The sequence below is a fragment of the Anopheles arabiensis genome, chromosome 2, assembly GCF_016920715.1.
Source record: "Anopheles arabiensis isolate DONGOLA chromosome 2, AaraD3, whole genome shotgun sequence".
Lineage (NCBI taxonomy): Eukaryota > Metazoa > Arthropoda > Insecta > Diptera > Culicidae > Anopheles > Anopheles arabiensis.
Window position 1 is genome coordinate 10780683 of NC_053517.1, and position 20784 is coordinate 10801466.

A 20784-nucleotide genomic window follows, 5' to 3' on the forward strand; every position below is an offset into this window, starting at 1 on the left:
GGTTGCGTTGCGGCAACAAGAAATAAGACCCGCGGCGACCATGCTTAATGGGGATGAATTTCTGAAGCTGCAGTGTGGGAGTTATTTTGCTGGACGAAATCATAAGAAGCAGGAATCTTGGGCGCGATGAAGACGGAAAACAGAAGATAAATTGAGACTCGTGTGTAAAGGGTGTAGTGCAAAGACGGAACAAACAAAAAAAAATGGCATGAGTTTCATTTTTTAATTCCATTTCTGTCGTTGTCTGTCGATGGGTTGGGAGCGTTTGATAAATAACATCTCTTTATCGTACCGTCGATAGGAGAAGCTCACGTTTCAGATTTTTTTTACGTTTCTTTATCTGGATTTACTTTTTCGAAATTTAAAAAAATAAAGCTTATCCACAAGCACAAATTAAACATACTGCTGCTCTCCTTGTATGAAAACTAAAGCTTGCTTCAGATAGAATTGGAACAAAGACAATTGCTTGTATCTCAGTTATTTATAATTGAAATTAAGATCTGTTTTTATGCAAATGTAGCGTTTTCTTCATACTTTTAAGGAAAAATACGGATAAAACTATTCTTCACGGTTTCGAAGGAATTCTCGAATTTTTCCTGTAACACGGCTCATTAGGCGGCGCACATCTTCTTCGTCCATCGTTTTAGCTATCTTATTCCACCAGGTCGTCATCTGATTGATGTCTTTGACAACCTTTCCCTTTGCCTTGAGTCTCCTCTTCATGATTGCCCAGTATTTCTCAATAGGGCGGAACTGGGGGCAATTGGGTGGGTTAAGGTTTTTCGGAACAAACTGGACCCCTTTCTCTGCATACCATTTTCCAACGACTTTACTGTAATGACAGCTTGCCAAATCTGGCCAACACATTACGCGATGATCGTGGGATTGAATGAATGGCAAAATTCGTTTTTGGAGACACTATTTTCGATATAGTTCCGACGTCATTGTCTTGTTTGTAACGAAAACTTTCGTTTTTTTCCACAGCTACAAATGCCCTCCCAAATCTTAAATTTTCTTGCAGATTTGTCGGCAAAAACTAATTTAAATTTGTCGGGAACATCCCCCCGACCCGTTGCCAAGTAAAATTTTTGACCTGCGTTTTGCCCGAAGTCAGTCTTAACATAGGTTTCATCATCCATCAGAAGACACCCGTCGAACTTGGTCAGCACCTGATCGTATAGCTTCCGAGCATGAGTTTTGATCAAACTATTCTGTTTTATGGTGCGATTTGGCTGTTTGCTAGCTCGATACGACTTGATTCCTTCCCGAAGTCGAGTTCTCCTGACGGTACTATGAGCAGCACCGAATTTTCTGGCCAAATCACGGTCCGACAGATTAGGATTCCTCTTAATCGTCTTCAAAATCTTACTACGCAGATTCCGGTCGACAGTTCCACTCCGACGATTGGCTTGAGGCTTCCAAATCGTCGTCAATGTTTCCTTATACCGTTTGATAACGCGCCATACGGTATTTCTGGGAAATTTCAACTTTTTAGCTAGCCTAAATGCAGACCACAAAGGATTTTCCAAATAACTGTGCACATTTTTTTCCCTGCTTTCGGCTTCCATGTTGATTGTTTACTAATTACAGTCGATTTACGGAATGTCAAAAATACATACGTCAAGCTGACAAAATGCCCGACTCGTTGACGCCAAGAGCTTCCAAATCCGTCCACCAGGAGCGCCACAATATGAGCAACAGTTTGTTCCAATTCTAAATGAAGCAAGCTTTAGCAACCAGAAATAAGAACATATTACACCGCTACAGCATGTCAACTGGTTGCGGTGCTTGAAGCGTGCCGCATTTGTTCTCCATGGGCAACATTCGCTTGGCATGGTTACGGGGTTCCTTTTTTCAGACACAGCTACCCCAACCAGAGCAAAGCAAAGCCAAGCGACTGTCTACATAATAGCACCACCACCCCAGAGTCCGGAGAAAGATGATGCAAATTTCGTCACAATCTACATGACAGTGACTTTGTGTAGGGATAATTTTAATAATCCTTTCATTTTTCCTCGTAATGAATATCGTCTACATTATGCTGCGGTGTCCGGTGTGTCCGCCACGGCTGTTGAGCTGATTTTGTAGCTGTGTTCATTTTTTTTTCTTGTCCCTTCTTGCTGAAACCCAACGTTTTGCTGTTTTGCTTGCAACTATGAAAAAAACGAACGAAACAAACAACAAAAAAAAAAGCACCCGAGCGGTCAGTTCGCTTGCTCGTGCTCGGGGTGGTCCACGGCAGGCGCAACCCATCATCGGGTTGGAAAAATGGACGCCATAAATTAAATTCTCCTAAAAGGATTCGGGCGAAGCGCTGAAGAATGATAGCAATGCTGACCAAATCCGGCTCCCATTGTTGGGATGCTTGGGGCGGGCGAGACAGCAAGCACAAAACGGCGGTAAGGAAGAAGGACAAAAAATGCTTCGTGAAACAAAAATAAAGATTTTTCACGGCTTATCCGTTGAGATGAGATGTATGTTGAGGTAAGGGGGTTTTTTGCGGCTCCTGCTTCTATCATTTAGGCGTAAGGGGTTTCCTTCACTTTAGCGTGGCTTGAAAAGGGGGTGGGGGCTGAGTCCTGTCCCCGTCGAGAGGCAGCACAGACTGACACAGGCTTATGAATGATGTAACAAGTGATTTATTCATGGTAAAAGAATGCTTTTTCCCTTTTTACACAATGCCGCGTTAAAAAATGGTCTCCATGAAGGTTGTTTTTTTTTATTTGGACTCGGTGTCTCCTTTTCATGTCATTACTTTACGAAACAAAGCAAAAAAAACATTTTGTGTCCATTTTGGATCGTTCACAAACTCGATTTCAAAATGAGATACTCGTTGCTGATGCTTTTCCAGTAAGTGCCGTACCCAAACCCGTTGGTCAAATTAAAAGCAAACCAACTAAACGGCTCAATCAACCGATTACGGCGCTTACTTTCAGCGGGCATTCGAGCAAAAGTGTTCACTCAGTGTTCGGCCACCCACCCAAAACATATGGCACCAGTCGGGATGCCGTTCCGGGTTGCGAGGAGGACGCGATAATCGTTAAAGAAATGGGCGCCAAAATAAGGTGATGCAATTTTTAAAGGTTAAGCTAGGCAACGAGCCCATATCGAGGGGCTTTTTTTGGGGGCAAAATCGCGTTCGGTTAGCTTCTCGTTAGCCATCAATTGGGTACAAATCGCTTCCCTAATGGATCGGCGAACCAAGCATGGGAAGCACTCGAACGGACCGATGCGGCGCAGTGTTCTTTAGTGTTCTTCTTTTTTTGCTGCTGCTACTGTAAGGAGCCTATCTCCTGTGCCCGGCAGCGCAGCAGAAAATCCCTATTTACCACCGTTTTCCCTAGCGGTACGTACTGCACTTACTCCGCACCATCGGGCAGGGGGGGTGTGTGTAGCCGGGTGTCTAAATGGTGAGGCCCAATTCACTCACGGCTCCATTAGCAGTCGTTTTTTGTGTGTCTATATGTGCTGTTGTTGCTCGGTGCCCAACGAAATTGGGCTCTTCATTCCATTATGGCTTCAGGTATGGATAAGGGATCGTGTGTTGTGAGTGAACCAAAAGGAGAGCAGTTAGAGAGGAAAAAAAGGGTAAACCCCCCGCATCGACACTGCTGCTGTAACATGTACGGAAGTGTGAAATCGTTGGAGGCAAGGTAAAATTAGCACACCAGCTGGCATGTGTGAGTGCGAATAACAATAACAGTACCATTACGGCGCACCCAGCTGGGAGGGATTTGGGTTGAAAAGTTAAATTTGACGAAGGTGTACAGGCTGCACCGAGCGTGATAAGGTGATGGAGGTGGCAGCAATTGGAGGTGAGGGTTGAGACGATGAGGCGCTTTTAAAAAAAAAAGCGAACGAGCAAGCTATTTAGCATCAACGATGATGAAGGTTTCGTGGATTTTCTTTTTTGCAATGGAAACGATATGACGGGGCCTCGGGGAAGAGTCGCTCGGTATGTGGGTAGCGTGTGCATTTTATGATGAAAAAACGTTTTGTTTTTTGAAGGTGTGAAACGAATGATGGAACATGTTGGGTGTATTATGCAGCTAATAGAATACATATTTTCCACGCTTACCGTTTGGTTGGTCGCTGTCAGCTGTACGCCACCCATCCACCAAGTAATCTTGGCCGGAGGTCGCGAACCCACCGACTGACACTGCACAATGTAGCGCCGATCAGCCGACAGTGGGCTGCTGCCGTTAACGATTTCTACCGCCAGAGGACGTACTGCAAGTAAAAGCAAAAGTGAAATAATAGTGAAGTGAAACAGCTTTTCGCAACTGGTTGTGACAAACACTTACATCGCAGCTCTATCGTCACGTTGGCCGTCACGTTTCTCCGGTAGAAGTTGCTCGCCTGACAGCTGTACACGTTGTGCTGGTGGGCGCGGGACAGATTTCTCACCACGAGCCGGCTGCTGAGCGTGGATTCGTGCGCATAATCGATCATCGCACTCGGTAGCGTCTTGCCGTTGCTGGACCAGGTAATCTTCGGCGTAGGATTGCCTGCAACAGAGCAAAAGGGAGCAGAAAATTGAAACGTTAATTGTGTGCGGACAGGATCAGAAACTGGCAACCACCACGGTGTGGTGGAATTAGGATTACGGTACTGATTTGTACTGCTGTACACCTTTTCTTAGAAATTGTTCTTCCCAAAACTCAAGAAACGAACTCACTCGCCAGTGACGAAATAGTGTAAATATTGACCGAAATGTTATCATTAAATCAATTACAGCCGTCCGCCCGGAACGACCCACCGACCCCGTCGGTACGGTGGATAGACGTAACGGCGCTAATGATACCGCAATTTGTTCCACTTCGGCGACGAGATGTCGAGCGGACAGTACGATGGTACGGCCGAGGCGCTTTAGGGCCAGCTCCTGCTGGGCGGCGTTGACGACAAATGGTTGCTCGTAAAATCGGAACCAATTAGATTATCCCAGCTCGACGCAACAGCATCAGGCAGATAATTCATAACAACTGTTTAATTTGGCGAAATTTAGATTTATTTAGCTTTGGTTTAGCTTGAGCTTTGGTCCCTATGGGACGGCATTTTCGAACTTCTTCTTGAGTGGTGCGTTACGTCCGACCACATTTTTGTGCGTTTATTATGTGGTTCGAATTTCGAGAACATGTTTGTAAGAATCAAAGAATTTTGCCAAAAATACTAGCTGGATCCCCTGTGAAACTTGTCACTCAAATTAAAAGCCGTTGGCAATGGTTTCTTTTGTAACCGTGGTTATCATCGGGAGCAAAATATACCATACACAACCTCACAATTTTCCACCTTTTTGACTGCGCGTATGAACCACAGTTCCGGGGCGGAAATTTTCCAATCTTTCTCGGGAACGGCAGACACGCTTCGCACCGTTGTGCGCACAGCTTGCACCGGAAAAAAGCAGGGCGTTCCTTACAACGAAAATCGCGCCCGTTGTTATGGGAGATAAAATGCGGAAATTCTAGACAACGCACCGTTCGCGCAACGGTGCGCCTGAATGGTAGGCAACCCCGCACGTACCGATAGAAACGCGTGCTGCGGGATGGTGAACCAGGAATATGAAGGCAGCCGTTCTTCTGCAGTGGCACGCGACGAAACTCAAGAGGTCGAGAGGCTTATTTATTCGATCATGTTTATTGAAATGTATATTTCCACGAAAAGTCACGAGAGTGCGGGCGGTCGGAATAGGTGAAACAGGTGTCACGAAGTCTTGGTAGAACGTCTAGGTTTACACGAGGGAGCTACCACATCCTAGCTAAACTGGGAACGGCAGATAGACTTCCGTGCCCATTGCTTTCACCGTTGATGAACTTTGGCTGATGAGAATTGGGAATTGGAAACACACACACAAACACACGCTCGAGTCGCAATGTTGAGGTTAGAACGAACTAGGTTGCTCTAGCATGAGGGTTCTGGAGGTGAGTGTAGTGTTTCTCGACGACGAATTGCTATAAAGGTGCATGTCATGGCTCGGAACATTCCACGGGGATTTTCATGTTCTGCACTTTTGTGGCGTATCGTTTGATAAATGGGATAATTTACAGACGATCCGTATGCTGATGTGCAGGCAAGAGCTACTACGCTCGAGGAGGATGCGCTCAAGGTGTTTGCTGCAAGCAACGGGGTAAACCATGCTGCAACGTTCACGGTGTCAGACAATGGAAGGAGAGATTTTATGCATTATTGGGTACAGTTAGGAGATGAATTTCACAATGTTTTTTGTGACGTTCATTATGTTTAACAGGTATAATACAATACATACTAGAACATGGATTCTTGTTGAAAAAACCATTGTTAGTAAAGTTTTGAAAGTTATACATAATATCCTTGTGTTCTAAAAACACTTTTTATTAGAAACATAACAAGAGTTCTGGCAAGTACTTAACTATAACATAAATAGTTAAGTTCTTGCCAGAGCTCTTGTTATGTTTCTAATAAAAAGAAATTTCAACCTTTTAAGTTCCTCTGCATTAAATCATTCATCAATCTGTTAATGTACTATCGGACTTCCTCAGGGCACTGCAGAATCATTCATTGTGTTGGACGTTTGTCTGTGTAGATAGGATTTCTTCTGCGCTATGTGTGTGTGTGTGTGTTACCAGTTAAAAGGCAGAAACTGTGAAACAAACGTTTCCATTCTACTCGGCAACAATCCGGCCGCTGGCCACCGTTGGTAATTGAATGAAGAAATATTGTAAACAAAATTGATTGCGTGTTAAAGTTCACGGGTTTATGTATCGGACCGTACAGTTATCGGGCTTCCTTTGGGAGGGTGCGGTTCGGTAAAGCTGTGCTTCCGGTTGTGCACGTCGAACCGGCGCTGGTCAGCCTCGGCCGTGCAGGTGTTGGCCGGAATTGCTACTGTGAGGTGAAAAGCAGGAAACAAAGGAAAGAAAGTACCCGTAAGAACCCACCGGTCGGAAGCGAGAGCGGCTTCCAGCAGGAAAGCGAAAACGAAACGCGCCAAGTGAGAAGTAATGTAAAGCTGACCTCATCTTACCTCACCGGGCGGGCAGGGTAATGGGACAGGAAAAGCCGACACAGTCGGGGCTTCGGTGCTAGGTTGTTTTTTGCTTTTCGTTGTTATTGTGGAGGTTAGGTTTCTATTTCATCCGTTTTAATGCTCCCCGAGGAGTGTAAGAAGTTTTTTGAGGTTTTCTCTGGGAGGAGCCGTGGCCATGGAAGAGCGACCACAGCGGCCAGTAAAGGAACTTAATAACAAAAGTAAAAAGAAAGGAAGGAGGCCAATTTTTATTGATCACCTAAGGGTAGCACCACAAAATGGATAGAGAGTATTGAATGTTTGCCCCGTTCTCTCTCTCTCTCTCTTGCCTCGGATCTTTGGGGAATTTACCTTTCTCTTCCCCGGCGTTATTTTGCTGGCAAACCGGAAGGTGGTAGGAAAGTCGAGTTTATTCGCCCATAGCCATTCGCAGCACACTACGACGTATCGAGCATTCAGGCTGACCTTTCACACGGCACACGTTCTTCGGCCCGGTTGCGGCGTGTTCTCGAGCTCCTATTTTTCCAACTGGTGAAGAGTACGGCCTAAGGCTTTTGGCTTGACTTCTTTTAGCTGCTGCCTTTATAGTATTTTATGGCAATGGTGCTTTTGCCTTCCAGTTCCCGCTCAATCATCATGCGGTCGGTTCTTGGGAGGGCGGGTTCTTACCCGAAGGGTGAAACATCCACCCAACCGTGCCGACCGGAGCGAATGAGCGGAGGAAAGTCGAACGTACGGAACGGTACGGTCTAGGCGCACATATTCCACACCATCATAAACAGGCAGATGGTATGTGTGTGTGTGTGTGTATATGTGTGGGGCTGTGACCTTACGGCCTCCAAACCATTCGCTGGTTGGTTTGTGGAAAGGCATGAAAAATCGATAGAAATTGTTGCGAAAAGCCTTCGCGCCCAAAACCCCGGTTTGCGAGAGTGCGGAATTTTATTCACTTCAATCGATGTCGATTGCTATTGGCGAGAGGGGTGCTCCGATTTTTTCTTATGCAAATAATCCAGAAAAATATGTTAAGCGGTAGGTTTCGGTCGGCACGTACGCATACGGTTAGCGCATACACTTGCTGCAGTAAGACGCACGATAAATTCCACAGCCCGGAAATATTTATGTCACAATAAGAAAATAATATCCTGATCAACTTCCAGCCCATCCCGATTGCTGATGCCCGGGCTGCGGTGGAAGTTCTATACAAATATAGGGTAGACCGTTCAATAAAAAAGCTCCTTAGAAAAACTTGCAAACCTGTAGCAAATTAATCTCTTCATTTTCGATTATTATTATCCTGGTATGGCTAACTGCTAACAAAAAAAAAAGATCACTCAATTTTGGTTGATTTCCAACGCTCAAGCAAACAGAACGATGCGGACAGAGAAACAGATACTTCCTTTCAATATTTAGGGACGAAAGGCAGCGGGTGGAAAGTTTCCATTAGACATCCGTTCAGGCACTTAACTTCCGCAAACAGTTCCAATCTTCAATTAAGATCTTCTTATTGGCGTGAAATCTGATGCTTACGGTGAGGTGATGGTTGGAGCAAGTGAACCGACGCCAGGGCGGGTCCATTCGGAACGTTTGCGGAAATACTTTCAAAGTTCATCTTTCTCTCCCCTCGGAGACTGAAATGAAAATTCCCATCCCCATTACAACAAAAAAGGGACCGATTTCTTAAGAAACACCGACACACAGGAAACATTTTCCTAACACAAACACACACACACAACGTCCTCAAACCGTGACAGCAGGACAGGAAATCTTTTCCACATCGTATCCTCTAATGATTTCCATTCCCTAGAATGCTCTTCACTGTCTTGCCAATGTCCACTGTTCCAACCATCTACGGGATCGCTCTCTCCCCACCAGGGAATCAAATCGTCAAACGAACGGTGTTCGGCATCGGAGCGAAAATGAATGAGGCGAAATTAATTAAATCGTAAAATGACTGCCAGTCGCTTTTTCCAGAGAGGCCGGCCGCTGCGTCCTTTTGTGTGCCGGCGCCTTTCAGCATAATCTTTTCCACTCACGATCCATTCACTCATTCAACGGCCCCTCTTCTTTTTATGCCATCTTCGTGCGGAACGGGGATGCGTGTTTCCGGTGTGTCCGTCCGTGCGGGTCTTGCCTAATCGACCTCCCAGCATCCGAACCTCATCATGCATCATTTAATCTTAATTATCGTGGTGACATTACACCGTCCCGTACGCATCCGCTCCATTCGCCGTGCTTTATTTTCCTGCCCTGCTGCAGCCTCAACCTTTTCGCAGTCTTATGGCCGTCGGTTTTGTGTGCGTGTAGTTGTGTGAGTTGCTTTTTTTGTATGTGGATCGGAGATTGTGTCATCCACATGGTCAAACGGTGAATGGCAATGGTCTTGATGATGAAGAGTAACGATTTGCTACGACCGTGTGTTCTGTTTCCGTTTGCCCTTAGTTCGTATGAGCAATGTCTTGCTACTGTAGCGAGCATGTGAGGTTACAGGATGGATTGGAAGCAGCAAAAAAAAAATGGAATGACAGTGGTCGTATAAGAAGATTAGAGGGAAAATTTCTTTTTTGTTCATTTTGTGCCACCGTGCCTGTTGAGGAAAGCAATGGAATGAAACAAGTGCCCGATAGCAACATGATAGTTGTAGGATGGCATACTTTGTGATAGCATTGCATGAGTATTGCAGTATTGCGAAACAATGACAGTTATTTAACAATCATCGTATTCCATAAATATACCTAAAGTATTACGTCTGTTTTAGCTGACTGAGGCTTGTATAATTGACCAAATTAAACAAAACCAATCGCAATGACGTTGTGGTGCGTGGTGATGACCTTCCTGTAGTTCATTTAGGTACTTTGACTGCCCTTCAACGAACTCATTGATGCTAGCACAATCAAGCAGAAAGGAGCGTACAGAATCGGACCGAAATAGTTAGACCGTTTGGCTTCGAGAGGGCTAATTACTGGAAGGACTGATTGCTGGCGGTTTCCATTGGTCTATTTACCATTCTAACAGTGCAGGCGACTGCTCACTTGATCTGTCGAATGTTACTACTCATACTGACGCATTGAACCTACGCTGCTAGTAGATCGATATGGCATTGTAGCACTAGTGGCGGTAGAAAATAAGTTATTTTTGGACACTGTAGTTCCTTTGCTGCTAGATTTTTTTCTATCATGAAGCTCCTTCTTCTTGCATGCCAAACAGTTTTGACAGATCGTACACCGTCTATTGATTGGAAGGCATGACCCACTACAAGTGTGAAAGACACGTGGGTTAACCCTTTACTCAAACAATGAGTAACAAAATTATTATGTTAAGCAACCAGCAACAGCACCGAACATATGTTTGATTTTTAGACGAAACTGAAACAATGTTCATGCTCTATAGAGCTTTGCTTTAAATGTTTAAACGCACTGCAAAATTTGCTCCAATTAGCAGTTTGCAGCCAAACAATGGTCTTTAAAAAATGGTAACCTTTTATCAAGCCCACTCCCCAGGTCATTGGGTTAAAGTTTCATCCATGCACGGTACACCCCCAGGGAGGAACCTTACATTGCACCACCGGTTCCCGGTGGTCACCTTTCTCCTGCGCTCCCCAAATGTTTACGCTCTGCTGCTGTGCTATAAAAATTCATATTTTATAACACAACAACGGCAGCGGCAAAAGCAGTAACGGCAACAAAAAAAAAACACAAGCCCCCCTTTCCGATAGCAGTCTCTCCCCGTGAGCTCGGTGTGTTTATTGTGGCAACCGGTAGAAGGCTGACCTGTTTTAACCGTACCTAGCGTACCTTTCGGTGCCCTCTGGGTGGTGGGATATATTTGCCTCACTGTTTAAAACGGACTTGCCGTGTAATATTATACACTCCTCTGGCCAGGGTCAGTGTCGGTGGAGCCCAGGAGGGCGAGAAGTACCGAGAGTAGCAACAAAGTAGCAACGTACACCGTTACACTGCACTGGAGCGTAGGGTTGGGTTAGTGGAGATGATTGTTGGTGGGTAAGAAACACGAAAAAAAAAAGTTTCTCATTCAAGTACCGTGAAATAGGAGGAATTCTTTATTCACGGAAAAGCGAAAGCGAACGAGGGAGAGCGGAAAGTGTAGTACCGTGTTTACCTCCATGCAGTTGTTCTATTCAGCAGCTCGGTAGTTTTGCTCCTTCGATCCTTTCGAAGGTGTTGGGACATTTGATCGCATTTTAAGTTCGCACAATGACGAAACTGTTACGGCCCGAGTGTTTGATTGGTTGAAAGTCCCGTTTTTTTTTCTTCTATTAGCACAATCTCCTAACTTTCTCTTTTACGCAATTTTCTTAATCGAACGCTATCCCTTCCTTAGCCTCTCACTGATCACTTTCTTTTTTCTTTCCCATCGTGGCGACCCCATTATTCAAGTGAACCGAATAATTCGTTCAATTTTCTTCCACTTCAGGAAATGTTCCAACCCCAGCAAAAGGGTAAATCAAAAATCGATTTCCTCCTGCCAATGCGTCCTTGCTCGGTAATGGGTTTATCCGCAGTGTGACTACCGTTAGCAAACGGGCTACCGGCTCCCCTCAAGTCGTAACCCTTACTTGATGGCGCAACGATCGAATGAAAAGGCCCGTCGGCAAAAAAAAGAGGAGGGTCTCCATGGACAGACAATTCAATTTTTACATTCACCCAACAACCCTCGTAGCTCGTTGCGAAAATCCTAATCGAAACGCGACACAGAGAAGGTAACAAACCGATACGGTACCGGACGGCAAGAATCGATTCGATTTAACCGGCCCAAAAAGCCAAAGTGGCACTAAAGTAGATGCGCCATTAAAACGGGCCCGTGCGCTGCAGCGATTCTTAACCTCGACGGGCGAACCCGCACCGACGGGCCCACCTCACACCTCGAGAAGGCGCAGCGGCAGCATCGCTTACCCGAACTAATCGCTTAATTAATCAGCCATTAAAGATGTAAGCCGTCATTAGATACTAATTGAATTCGTTTTCATGAGCTCCTCGTGCGGCTGCTGGTTTGCTGGTTTTTTCCACCTTACTTTTTGTTGGGCCTGCATCGGCATCGGTTGGCACATTCTTTCTTCCCACGAAAGCGGCCTAACCGTGTGCCTTCCGGTGCCTTCGTGTTCGTTTTGTTTTATGTGACGGGGTTTAATGCGCTCAGGCGCTTGTACGCGGAGCACCGGTCTGACTTCATCATGCCAGAGAATGGCGCCATTTTAGCGCGAAACGCATACTGATGGCGACGGTGGCAAAGGTGTCGGGAGCTAATGGTGATGGTCGCGATGCTTTGGCACGGTTAACAGTAGCATGCTAAGGAAAGGTGCCAACAGCATCCTGTTTGCCAGCCGTTAGGCCACGAAGGTGAGAGTGTGGGTAAGGGTGATAACAAAAGGTGTGAAGTTATTTGGCGCTTTTTACATCTGCAGAGAATTGAACTCGCCAAAGGTGTCGGGAGCTAATGGTGATGGTCGCGATGCTTTGGCACGGTTAACAGTAGCATGCTAAGGAAAGGTGCCAACAGCATCCTGTTTGCCAGCCGTTAGGCCACGAAGGTGAGAGTGTGGGTAAGGGTGATAACAAAAGGTGTGAAGTTATTTGGCGCTTTTTACATCTGCAGAGAATTGAACTCACGGGCACACCGGCATTGCCGTGTTTGCTGGAGCAGAAAGCGTGTGCTGCGAATGAAGTGAGGCGTTGAGCGTTGTTGCGGCGTCAGCAGGTTGTTCTTGTCGCTGTTGACAGTTATTACGATCTAATGCAGATATGGGAATATTTGTCCACCGAGCCAGCGATAAGCTTTAATCAATGGAAATTACTTACAATGGAGTCATAACAGAGAGTGCCATTATAAAGGGCAAATTATTGGCCAATGTTTTCAATGTGTTACGTTAAAGCAGTTATGTTTTGTATGTTGTAGAATAACGAGAATGGAACCTTTTCATAACCTGTTCACCTTCATTACGTTACGGTAACACACACAAAAAAGTAGCACCCCTTACCTCGATGGGTAAATTAATTGAAACAGGACGCAAATGAAGATGTAATTATGTGTTCTTCTCACTTCGCACCATCCACTGCCAGCGAAACGCCATCCGGCAAACAGCGCAAACGTGATCGAAAGCAACGTGTCGCAAAAACTCCCCGAAGTGTTGCAAAGCAGTTCTTAAGCACTGGGGCACAACTCAACCCAACCCACCCCACGGGCACTGACATAATGCTAATGACCGACAGGCCTAACAGGGTGCTACAGTGGTGCTTTCCCAGCGCTCATCTGAAAGTTAGCGAACGGAGGGCCCTGGGCCGTTAGCCCACGAGGGCCATTCACTGCAGTGCGTTTTCTTTTCGTTTCCTCGTCCCTTTCTCATCAGCCCATCGGGTCGCGAGGCATCAAGGTCGCGCGGAAAACTGGGACAGCAAACATGGAAATTCTTGCGCACTGGCGCATTCCAGCTCAAAATTGCGAACAGACCAGCTGGATGGCGAGCGGGCGGTGCAAAAATTAATTAACTATCTTTGCGCGTTAAACCGACGAGCAAACACTCCAACACCACTGTGGACGCTGGGGACCGCCGGGGGCATGACGGACGGTTACCGTCTCCAAAGTGTCCACAGGAGACTTTGGAACACTGGCTCGCTCGTTTATCGGAAATGAGGTGCTGGTGCAGGTACTGGCCTCTTTTTCGGGGTGATTTAATCCCGTTTAAATGGTGCTTGAAAGGTTCTCACGATCGTTTTCGCGAACGTGAGAAATGGGGACCAAGGTAGCGTCAATTAGCTTGAAATTGTTCAGGTTTATAAGTGAGAATGGGGAGGCAAGTCAAGCGGTAGTTTAGTTTTATGAGTTCTGTTTAAAAGAAGATTGGCACTTCTTGCCTGTTATCCTTGCTCCTTGTGATTTGAATCATAATTCGATTGCCCTGAAATCTTAGTTGCAACTGATGTTTAACAATTCAATTTCGTCTACAATTTTTTCCAAATAAAATAAAAAATAATCTATAAATTAATGGAAGCAAATTCATCAGCAGGTCTACAACAAATAGTTTGATGTTCATGAAGTGAATCTCACTACAGGGCCAATGAACACAAAGCGAATGTAACATATTTTCTTCTACAGTTGAAATTTGCACCCACCCAGAAATGGACAAACACAGGTCACTGTGTGCCAAAGGTCGGAAAAAGTTCGGACATGCACTGCTCAGAATGAAATGTAAATGTATTCCAACCATACCCTGGAGAGGAAACTCGTGCCCGCAAAAATCAGTACATCCCATCTCGAGCTGGCACACAGTAAAAAAACTACAACAACAAAAAGCTTATGCCGTTTGAGCCAAATGCCAAAAATAAACAAGGAAGAGAAGGACTACATATCCAGGAGCGAATAGAATGGAAAAAAAAGTTCACGCTCAGGCAAAAACATTTCCAGCAGCCAAACATTCCAGTAAACATTGTGTACATATTTTAAGTGAAAATAACAACAAATTCCACCATTACCCTCACGTCAACGGCTCCTCTAGCTGCCACTCTTTCTCCTTTCGTCGTTCCAAAAACCTCCCCAACGAGTGGCCGTGTGCCGCTCCGTTGACGGAGAAACGACAAGCGCAAAAGCAAAATAAAATATGCTGCCAAGAATTAAAATTCGTTGAATGATAAGGGTTAAGGTTGTTATGCTTAGGTTGCTGTACCACCATCATTGTACACACTTTTCACACAGCGTCCAACGGTGTGCACCTTAACACCGTTTCGGAGCAGCTCGGCTCAGGCAGCCGAGGAAAGATGAAACCTATTTGCATTTCGTTCTACAAACAGCTGGAAACTATGTTACATACACACACACACAGCCCACCTACAGTCCAGCGACGTCAGGCCGTCCCCGGTGGACACCAAATTCAAACAAACAAACAAAACTCAAATAAATGGAAAACGGAGGAGGGAAAAATAACAAGCCCAGAAGGGGAACGATTGCAATTTTCAGTTCTTTTCTCTTCGCCTTACAAACGTTCACAGCAAAGTGAGTGGCAATTTCCTTTCGCGAGAGCCAGCTGTGTAATTTTTTCTTTATACTGTACCCAGCATAGGGGTTTCCCTTTTTTTGCCATTCTGAGAAAATGGTTGCAAATCCTTCGAAAAAAAGTTTTTCTTTTCCCACCAATAGCGTACAAATTCCTACAGCAAGCGGTTGGGTTTGGAAGAAGGCATAAAGTCAGACGCATACACACGAAAACGTACGCTCACACTCACTCACACACACATACACACACATACAGGCGATACATACCTCCAGTGACGACGCATATCAGCACCAGATCGCCACCCTCCTCGTAGGGTCCGGCGTGGGATGGAAGCACGACTCCAGCCTCATTATGAATTTTCGGTACATCGGGCGGTACTGCGGCGGGGGAAAGGAAACGAAAAGATCCGAAAGAGAGAATCATTAGAGTAAGCGTAAACGAGATAAAAGTGGACAGTAAAACGTTTAGGTAATTGGTTGCAGGGTTAGTCAGCGTCGGCGTCTTTTTTTTTTTGGGCCTGTTAAGCTAGACGAATACATACGCTACGGTGTCAGTTGGTCGGGCAATGGGCACTGGAATGGCATGAATAGGATCGAACCGTGCCTTACGCACGCCAGACAGTGGGTCGGATGAACGATGTAAATATATCCGACCGGCTTTGCCGACCGGTAAGCATATGTCAATCGTCCCTTATCACCGACGTACGCCACGTGAGATCCCGCTTCGATCCGACACGTTGTTAAGGGCCGGATTAAGGATGATGGTAGTAAAAATAGTTACAATGTTGTCTGTATTTCAGCCCCTTCAGCCTCTAGATGGCCACGTGAGCAGTACAACACAAGCATCCAAGCGCTATTATTATCCACATAATGATTGACGAAGGTAGTGTTGTGTTACGAGATAAATGATTAAATACAGTGCTGAAGGTTAAGCTATCTTGCATCTTTTTTATCAATTTAACTCAAACAAAGCAGTGAAGGTTGGTTTGAAAACACGATTAAAGGTTATTTCGCAAGGCACTGCTTTAAACACCAAGCGATTGATCGATTACAAGTTATTTTGATAATAAAATCTGAAGAACTTTTAAGACAATTTCCTTCTCAGTATCTAATAAAATTATTAAACAGAGATTTACAGTTCTAGAAATATCGGGTTGCTGATTCATTTTACTAGCAATATGCTCATTTTGGCACTCTGTGTTGATCACATTTGTCAGCACAGCTGCACCCTATTCAAACACTCATTTGGATATAACACACGGTTCAGTTTTGGTAATAAAAGTGTGTTTGTTTGCAAAATCTTCGAATAGAGGTCCGAAAAAGTTACAAAGATTGGTCTTTGAACATGTGTACCACATGTCCCAAATGTCAAAATAACCCTTCAACTCGTGCTGCGCCCAAGGTTATTTAGAATGTCACGAAACACACCAAGTTACTTGCTGCTATGAGACGGCTTTCCTCGGCTCTGTTTTTCGGCTCTCAACATGTTTAAACAACTGGCAAAACTCCTTAGTCAAACGCCTCCACGTAGTCGTCCCATTTGCACCGGTTTCCTTGTTTGCGAACAAAATCGACGCACATTTTTACCATTTAAATGCGAAGCGAGCGCGTTACGCTAACTGCTTAAAACGTGTCGCTAAGTCTCTGGCACCATAACACGTCTGCTCGCTGCGTAACGCAGACACGCCAGTATGGTTAAGCTCGTTGCGTTTCTCGCTGTGCTGCTGTGCGGCAACCTGGCTGCTGCCACGAGCGCAGATCTTATATCCGTTCTGGAGCAGCTGGCGGAAGGTCCGCTGGCACGGCTGCTGGATTTGAACATCGACCCACCGCCCCGAACCGCCGGCTTCTCTACGCTGCTGCCCCAGAAAAGCATCCGATTGACCTGCACCAAGACGAGGGAGCCCCGCTTCCAGGAAATATTGGTCGGCGATGTGAACCTGCAGAGCAAGCTGAACTTTTCGCTGCCGCTGACGATCGCCATCCATGGCTGGCAGGAGAGGAACCTCAGCACGTACAGCGCGCTGACGATGCCGTATCTGCGCTTCGCCAACAACACCAACTACTGCCTGCTGGACTGGAGAGCGTACTCCGAGTTTGGGTATCAGATCGCGGCCCGCCAGAGCGTACCGCTGGTGGCGCAGTATTTGTTCGGATTTTTGCAGAACCTCAGCCTGCTGTACTTCCCGCTCGAGCGTGTGACCCTGATTGGGTTCAGCATGGGTGGACAAATTGCCGGACTGACGGGTAAGCTGCTGCCGAACCGGATCGGTACGATCTATGCGCTCGATCCGGCCGGTCCGCTCTTCTCGCACCCGGTCGACATTGGGCCTAAGCGCCGGCTGGATGCGTCGGACGCACAGTACGTGCAGGTGATCTACACCTCCCGCTACACGGCTGGCTTCGGAAAGGTGCTTGACGGTGCGCAGAACTTCCTGCCCAACAAGGGCTACCATCCGCAGCAGCCCTGCAACGCAAAGGGTGATGGTTTGAGCGAACTAGCCGGGGCGCTGCAGTGCAGTCACAGGTACGCGGTGAGTCTGTTCGTGAGCAGCCTCGACCCAAACAACCCCATCATCGGCAAGAAGTGTCCGACGATCTTCGGGGCACGCGTGTGCCTAATGCCCACGAAGGATCGCCTCGGTATATATGCGCAAAGGTAAGGAACTGCTCAAGCTTGAGCGGTAAGATCAAATGATTGTGTGCTTAATGTGTAATGCTATTTTTGTTTTGTTTTTCACAGAATTCGTGGCGACTTTTACTTGTAAGCGGAGTTGTAAACGTGCAAGCGAATTGAAAATGCGGATAAATCTTGCTCAAACATCGTATCTTTACTTGTAGTAACAAGTGCGACCATAAAATAGACCTTCCGTACGATCGTCCTCTTCCTACGATTCATCCGAAAAGTGGGAGCGGGTGGAAAATATGCCCGAAAGTAAGGGCACTAAAAGTATGGAATTTAAAGCTTAAGAAGCGCACTTAAAAGCACCACCATAAAACACAGCGTGTGCTTCAGCAAACCCAACAGGTGAATAATGATGATTATGCGGCAAGGGAGGAGAGCGCGTACCGCGGACGAGCGTGGGGTTTATTGTTCGCAATCACCGAAAGTGTACTGCATGCTTTGCATTTGCATAATTTAAATGTTGAGCTGTCGAATCGGCGCCTGGTGGTGGCGGTGTGAGCAAACAGGGATGAATGGGTGGTACGCTTTTTATGCTTCTTTCCCGTGTACAGCGCATCTCGCGGAATTAAAGAACGCTGCCTCCATCTTGATATATGCATCGCTCTGCATCTCTTTCCTCATTCATTTCCCATATACTAAGTCAAAGAGAGAGAGAGAGAGAGAGAGATAGACAGTGTGAGAGAAAGAGAGCGAGTAAGTCCTTACGGTGGCATGAAAAGCAATTTCGTTGATGATAGCCACACATTGATGATTATATGCAGTAAAAACCGGCGACGCACTCACGGAAGCTCCATACGACGGGGTTGCCAAGTCATCGTTTGATGTTGGTTAGCACCCTCATACACACAGACACACACACACACACACACACACACACACACAAGGTACGGTATGTGGTGCAAAAAACGGGCTTAACTAGCAAACGTGTGTCCGGGTGTCTTTTTCATTGCCATTATATTGGCGACGCTTGTGCGGTTTTGCTGCCACGTGGTGCTCTGGGCATGATGATGGTGGTGGTGGTGCATCATTTTAATGCGAACATGGCAAAAGCGGCTCAACAGATGAGCTTAAAACATATCGTTTAATGGCTTGGCATCGCTGGTGGAAGGATTTGGATGCGGTTCTGCTGAGTCATTGCAATTATTTTACAAACGCTTTTTGTCTGATTGCGTTGGACATTGCGATGAAAGCCCAGACACACTGTGGATTAAAAATAATTCATTTCCAGCACGGCGAAAAGAAAGTGTTTGCTTCCCTGTTTGACTGTGGCTTCCTCGTCGTAAGAATGCTCACACACACCCACCGACTCACACGTACACAATGCAACCACCCGCCACGAGAAGCCACAGCTTTGCACACAAAGCATCCTGGAACACAATTAAGCACCACACAGCGGATACGCATTGTGGTCAGCGCTCGTTTGGGGAATGGAAGTCACCTCTTCTAATAATCATTTTCCGGACCGTGGGGTGCATTGTTGCGCACACCTGATTTGCAGCCCTGCATATCCCCCCTGCCCGGAACTACGGTTGCGGTGGTGCATTGTTCCAGTGCAATTGTTTTCCTCCGAAACCGGGTGCTTCCCAATTAAAATTCTTCCCAAGCACCACCCCCCCCCCCCCCTTCCCGAGTGAAAAGTGCAATGAACCTGTGACTCGTGTTTCAAACAGAATGGCTCGTCGAGCGGCTGTGAGTGAAAAGCACCCATTTCATTCATTTTAGCACCCAGTGCTTCCCAGTGCTGTTGTGCGATGCTTGGCAGGCGAGTGGTATTGGTGCTTTCCGGACTTGAGCCAAACCCGTTCCTCCGTTCGGCCGGAACCATTGACGGCAAACAATGCGCACAGTGTACAAACCAAACCACCGAAGCTGCGAAAGAAAGGAAGAGCGTCGCATATAGAGAGCTAGAAACATAGCTCCCCAGCGGTGATTGCAATTGTCAGGCGTTCTTTTCTGTAGTTCCGCACGTGTTTGGTAAAAATAATAAGAGAAAGAAACACAGCGACCGGGACGTCTAACAATGGAAGGTTGTGCACTCTGGCAGGGCGAGGGGATAAAAGCCGGAAAAAGTGGAGCAGTTGAAGATGTATATTTCCGGATTGGCGTGTGTGTTAGCTGTGTGTGTCGTAGTTTCGGTGCGATTACTTACCCACAATTTCTAGATTTACATTACTATTTTTCGTAGGTGATAGCAAAAAGTCGACACGGCAACGAAAGATTCCGGCGTCCTTTTTCTGTAACGAGGCGAAAAGAGGGAAGGGAAGAATTAGAATGAGAGTAGTGTTTTCCGTGTGTATGTGAAGCGTGAGCAGTCCGCCGGAAACGGATTTAGCGGTACGACAAGCTGTTTCATTGCATCTTGTGCACTTATTATTCCGGCTGCGACGATATGAAAAACACTTCTTATGCTTGTTTTGGGTTTGGAAAGTATTGAAAATGATTATAAATGTGCATGAATAGAGTTGTTGTAAAAGTAAGATTAAATTATATGATGCAGATTGTTTCAATGTTCAATGTGAGGTTTGTAAAGTTCATTGATTCTAGTCCATTTGCTGAAGTTCTATTGAAATTTGCTTATTAATTCAAATAACTGACATTGACCCAAGATCACAAAAAAATGAACCGATCTCCAGCTTCCAGCAAGACCGTTTGGGCTCGGCTAGTCAACAGACGGGCTACCTTCGTCGTCCTTAAGCTCCGCATTAGTCAATCCTTCGGCTGCCGAAACCCAAATCCTCAAGCTCATCATCGCCTCGCCCACGGCGGTGCAAGTGGGTGCAAAATTGGACCGAAATAAATGACCAATCTCCCCGGACAGCAGCAATTGAAATCTCGTTTCGCCGAAGCTAATCCACACTGAACCGAACACGCTGCAGCAGCATTTCTTGCATGGTTGAGTGGAATTCCCTAATGATCGCAATATATTTTCTTTCCCCCTAGTCCCGTCGACACTCTCTCGCCAATGAGCCGAACGTCTCGGCAAACGGAGCGCTGGCGCAGGGTTTGCCGAAGAAATAATCTTTCCATCCCCGTTGCAATACTTGCCTGCGTTGGCAATGGATTGGTCCTGAGACAGAATGGAATGGAAGCT

The 20784-nt window shown here is 46.2% G+C and overlaps 2 protein-coding genes across 5 annotated transcripts in view; one reads left to right on the forward strand and one right to left on the reverse strand.

Annotated features, from left to right (window-relative positions):
* LOC120894809 (hemicentin-1) overlaps positions 1-20784 on the reverse strand; it is a 186170-nt gene that overhangs the window by 98976 nt on the left and 66410 nt on the right. For all 4 annotated transcript variants that reach the window (XM_040297639.1, XM_040297640.1, XM_040297641.1 and 1 more), the window contains exons 5-8: positions 19843-19927; positions 15275-15385; positions 4305-4508; positions 4079-4230 (exon numbers count right to left, since the gene is read on the reverse strand). In XM_040297639.1, coding sequence (XP_040153573.1) covers positions 4079-4230; positions 4305-4508; positions 15275-15385; positions 19843-19927 — 552 coding nt within the window. The remainder of the gene's footprint in view (positions 1-4078; positions 4231-4304; positions 4509-15274; positions 15386-19842; positions 19928-20784) is intronic.
* Positions 16643-17868, forward strand: LOC120894810 (endothelial lipase-like). The gene is made up of 2 exons (XM_040297643.1): positions 16643-17666; positions 17751-17868. The coding sequence occupies exons 1-2, from the start codon at positions 16699-16701 to the stop codon at positions 17773-17775; spliced, it is 993 nt and encodes a 330-aa protein (XP_040153577.1). The 5' UTR covers positions 16643-16698; the 3' UTR covers positions 17776-17868.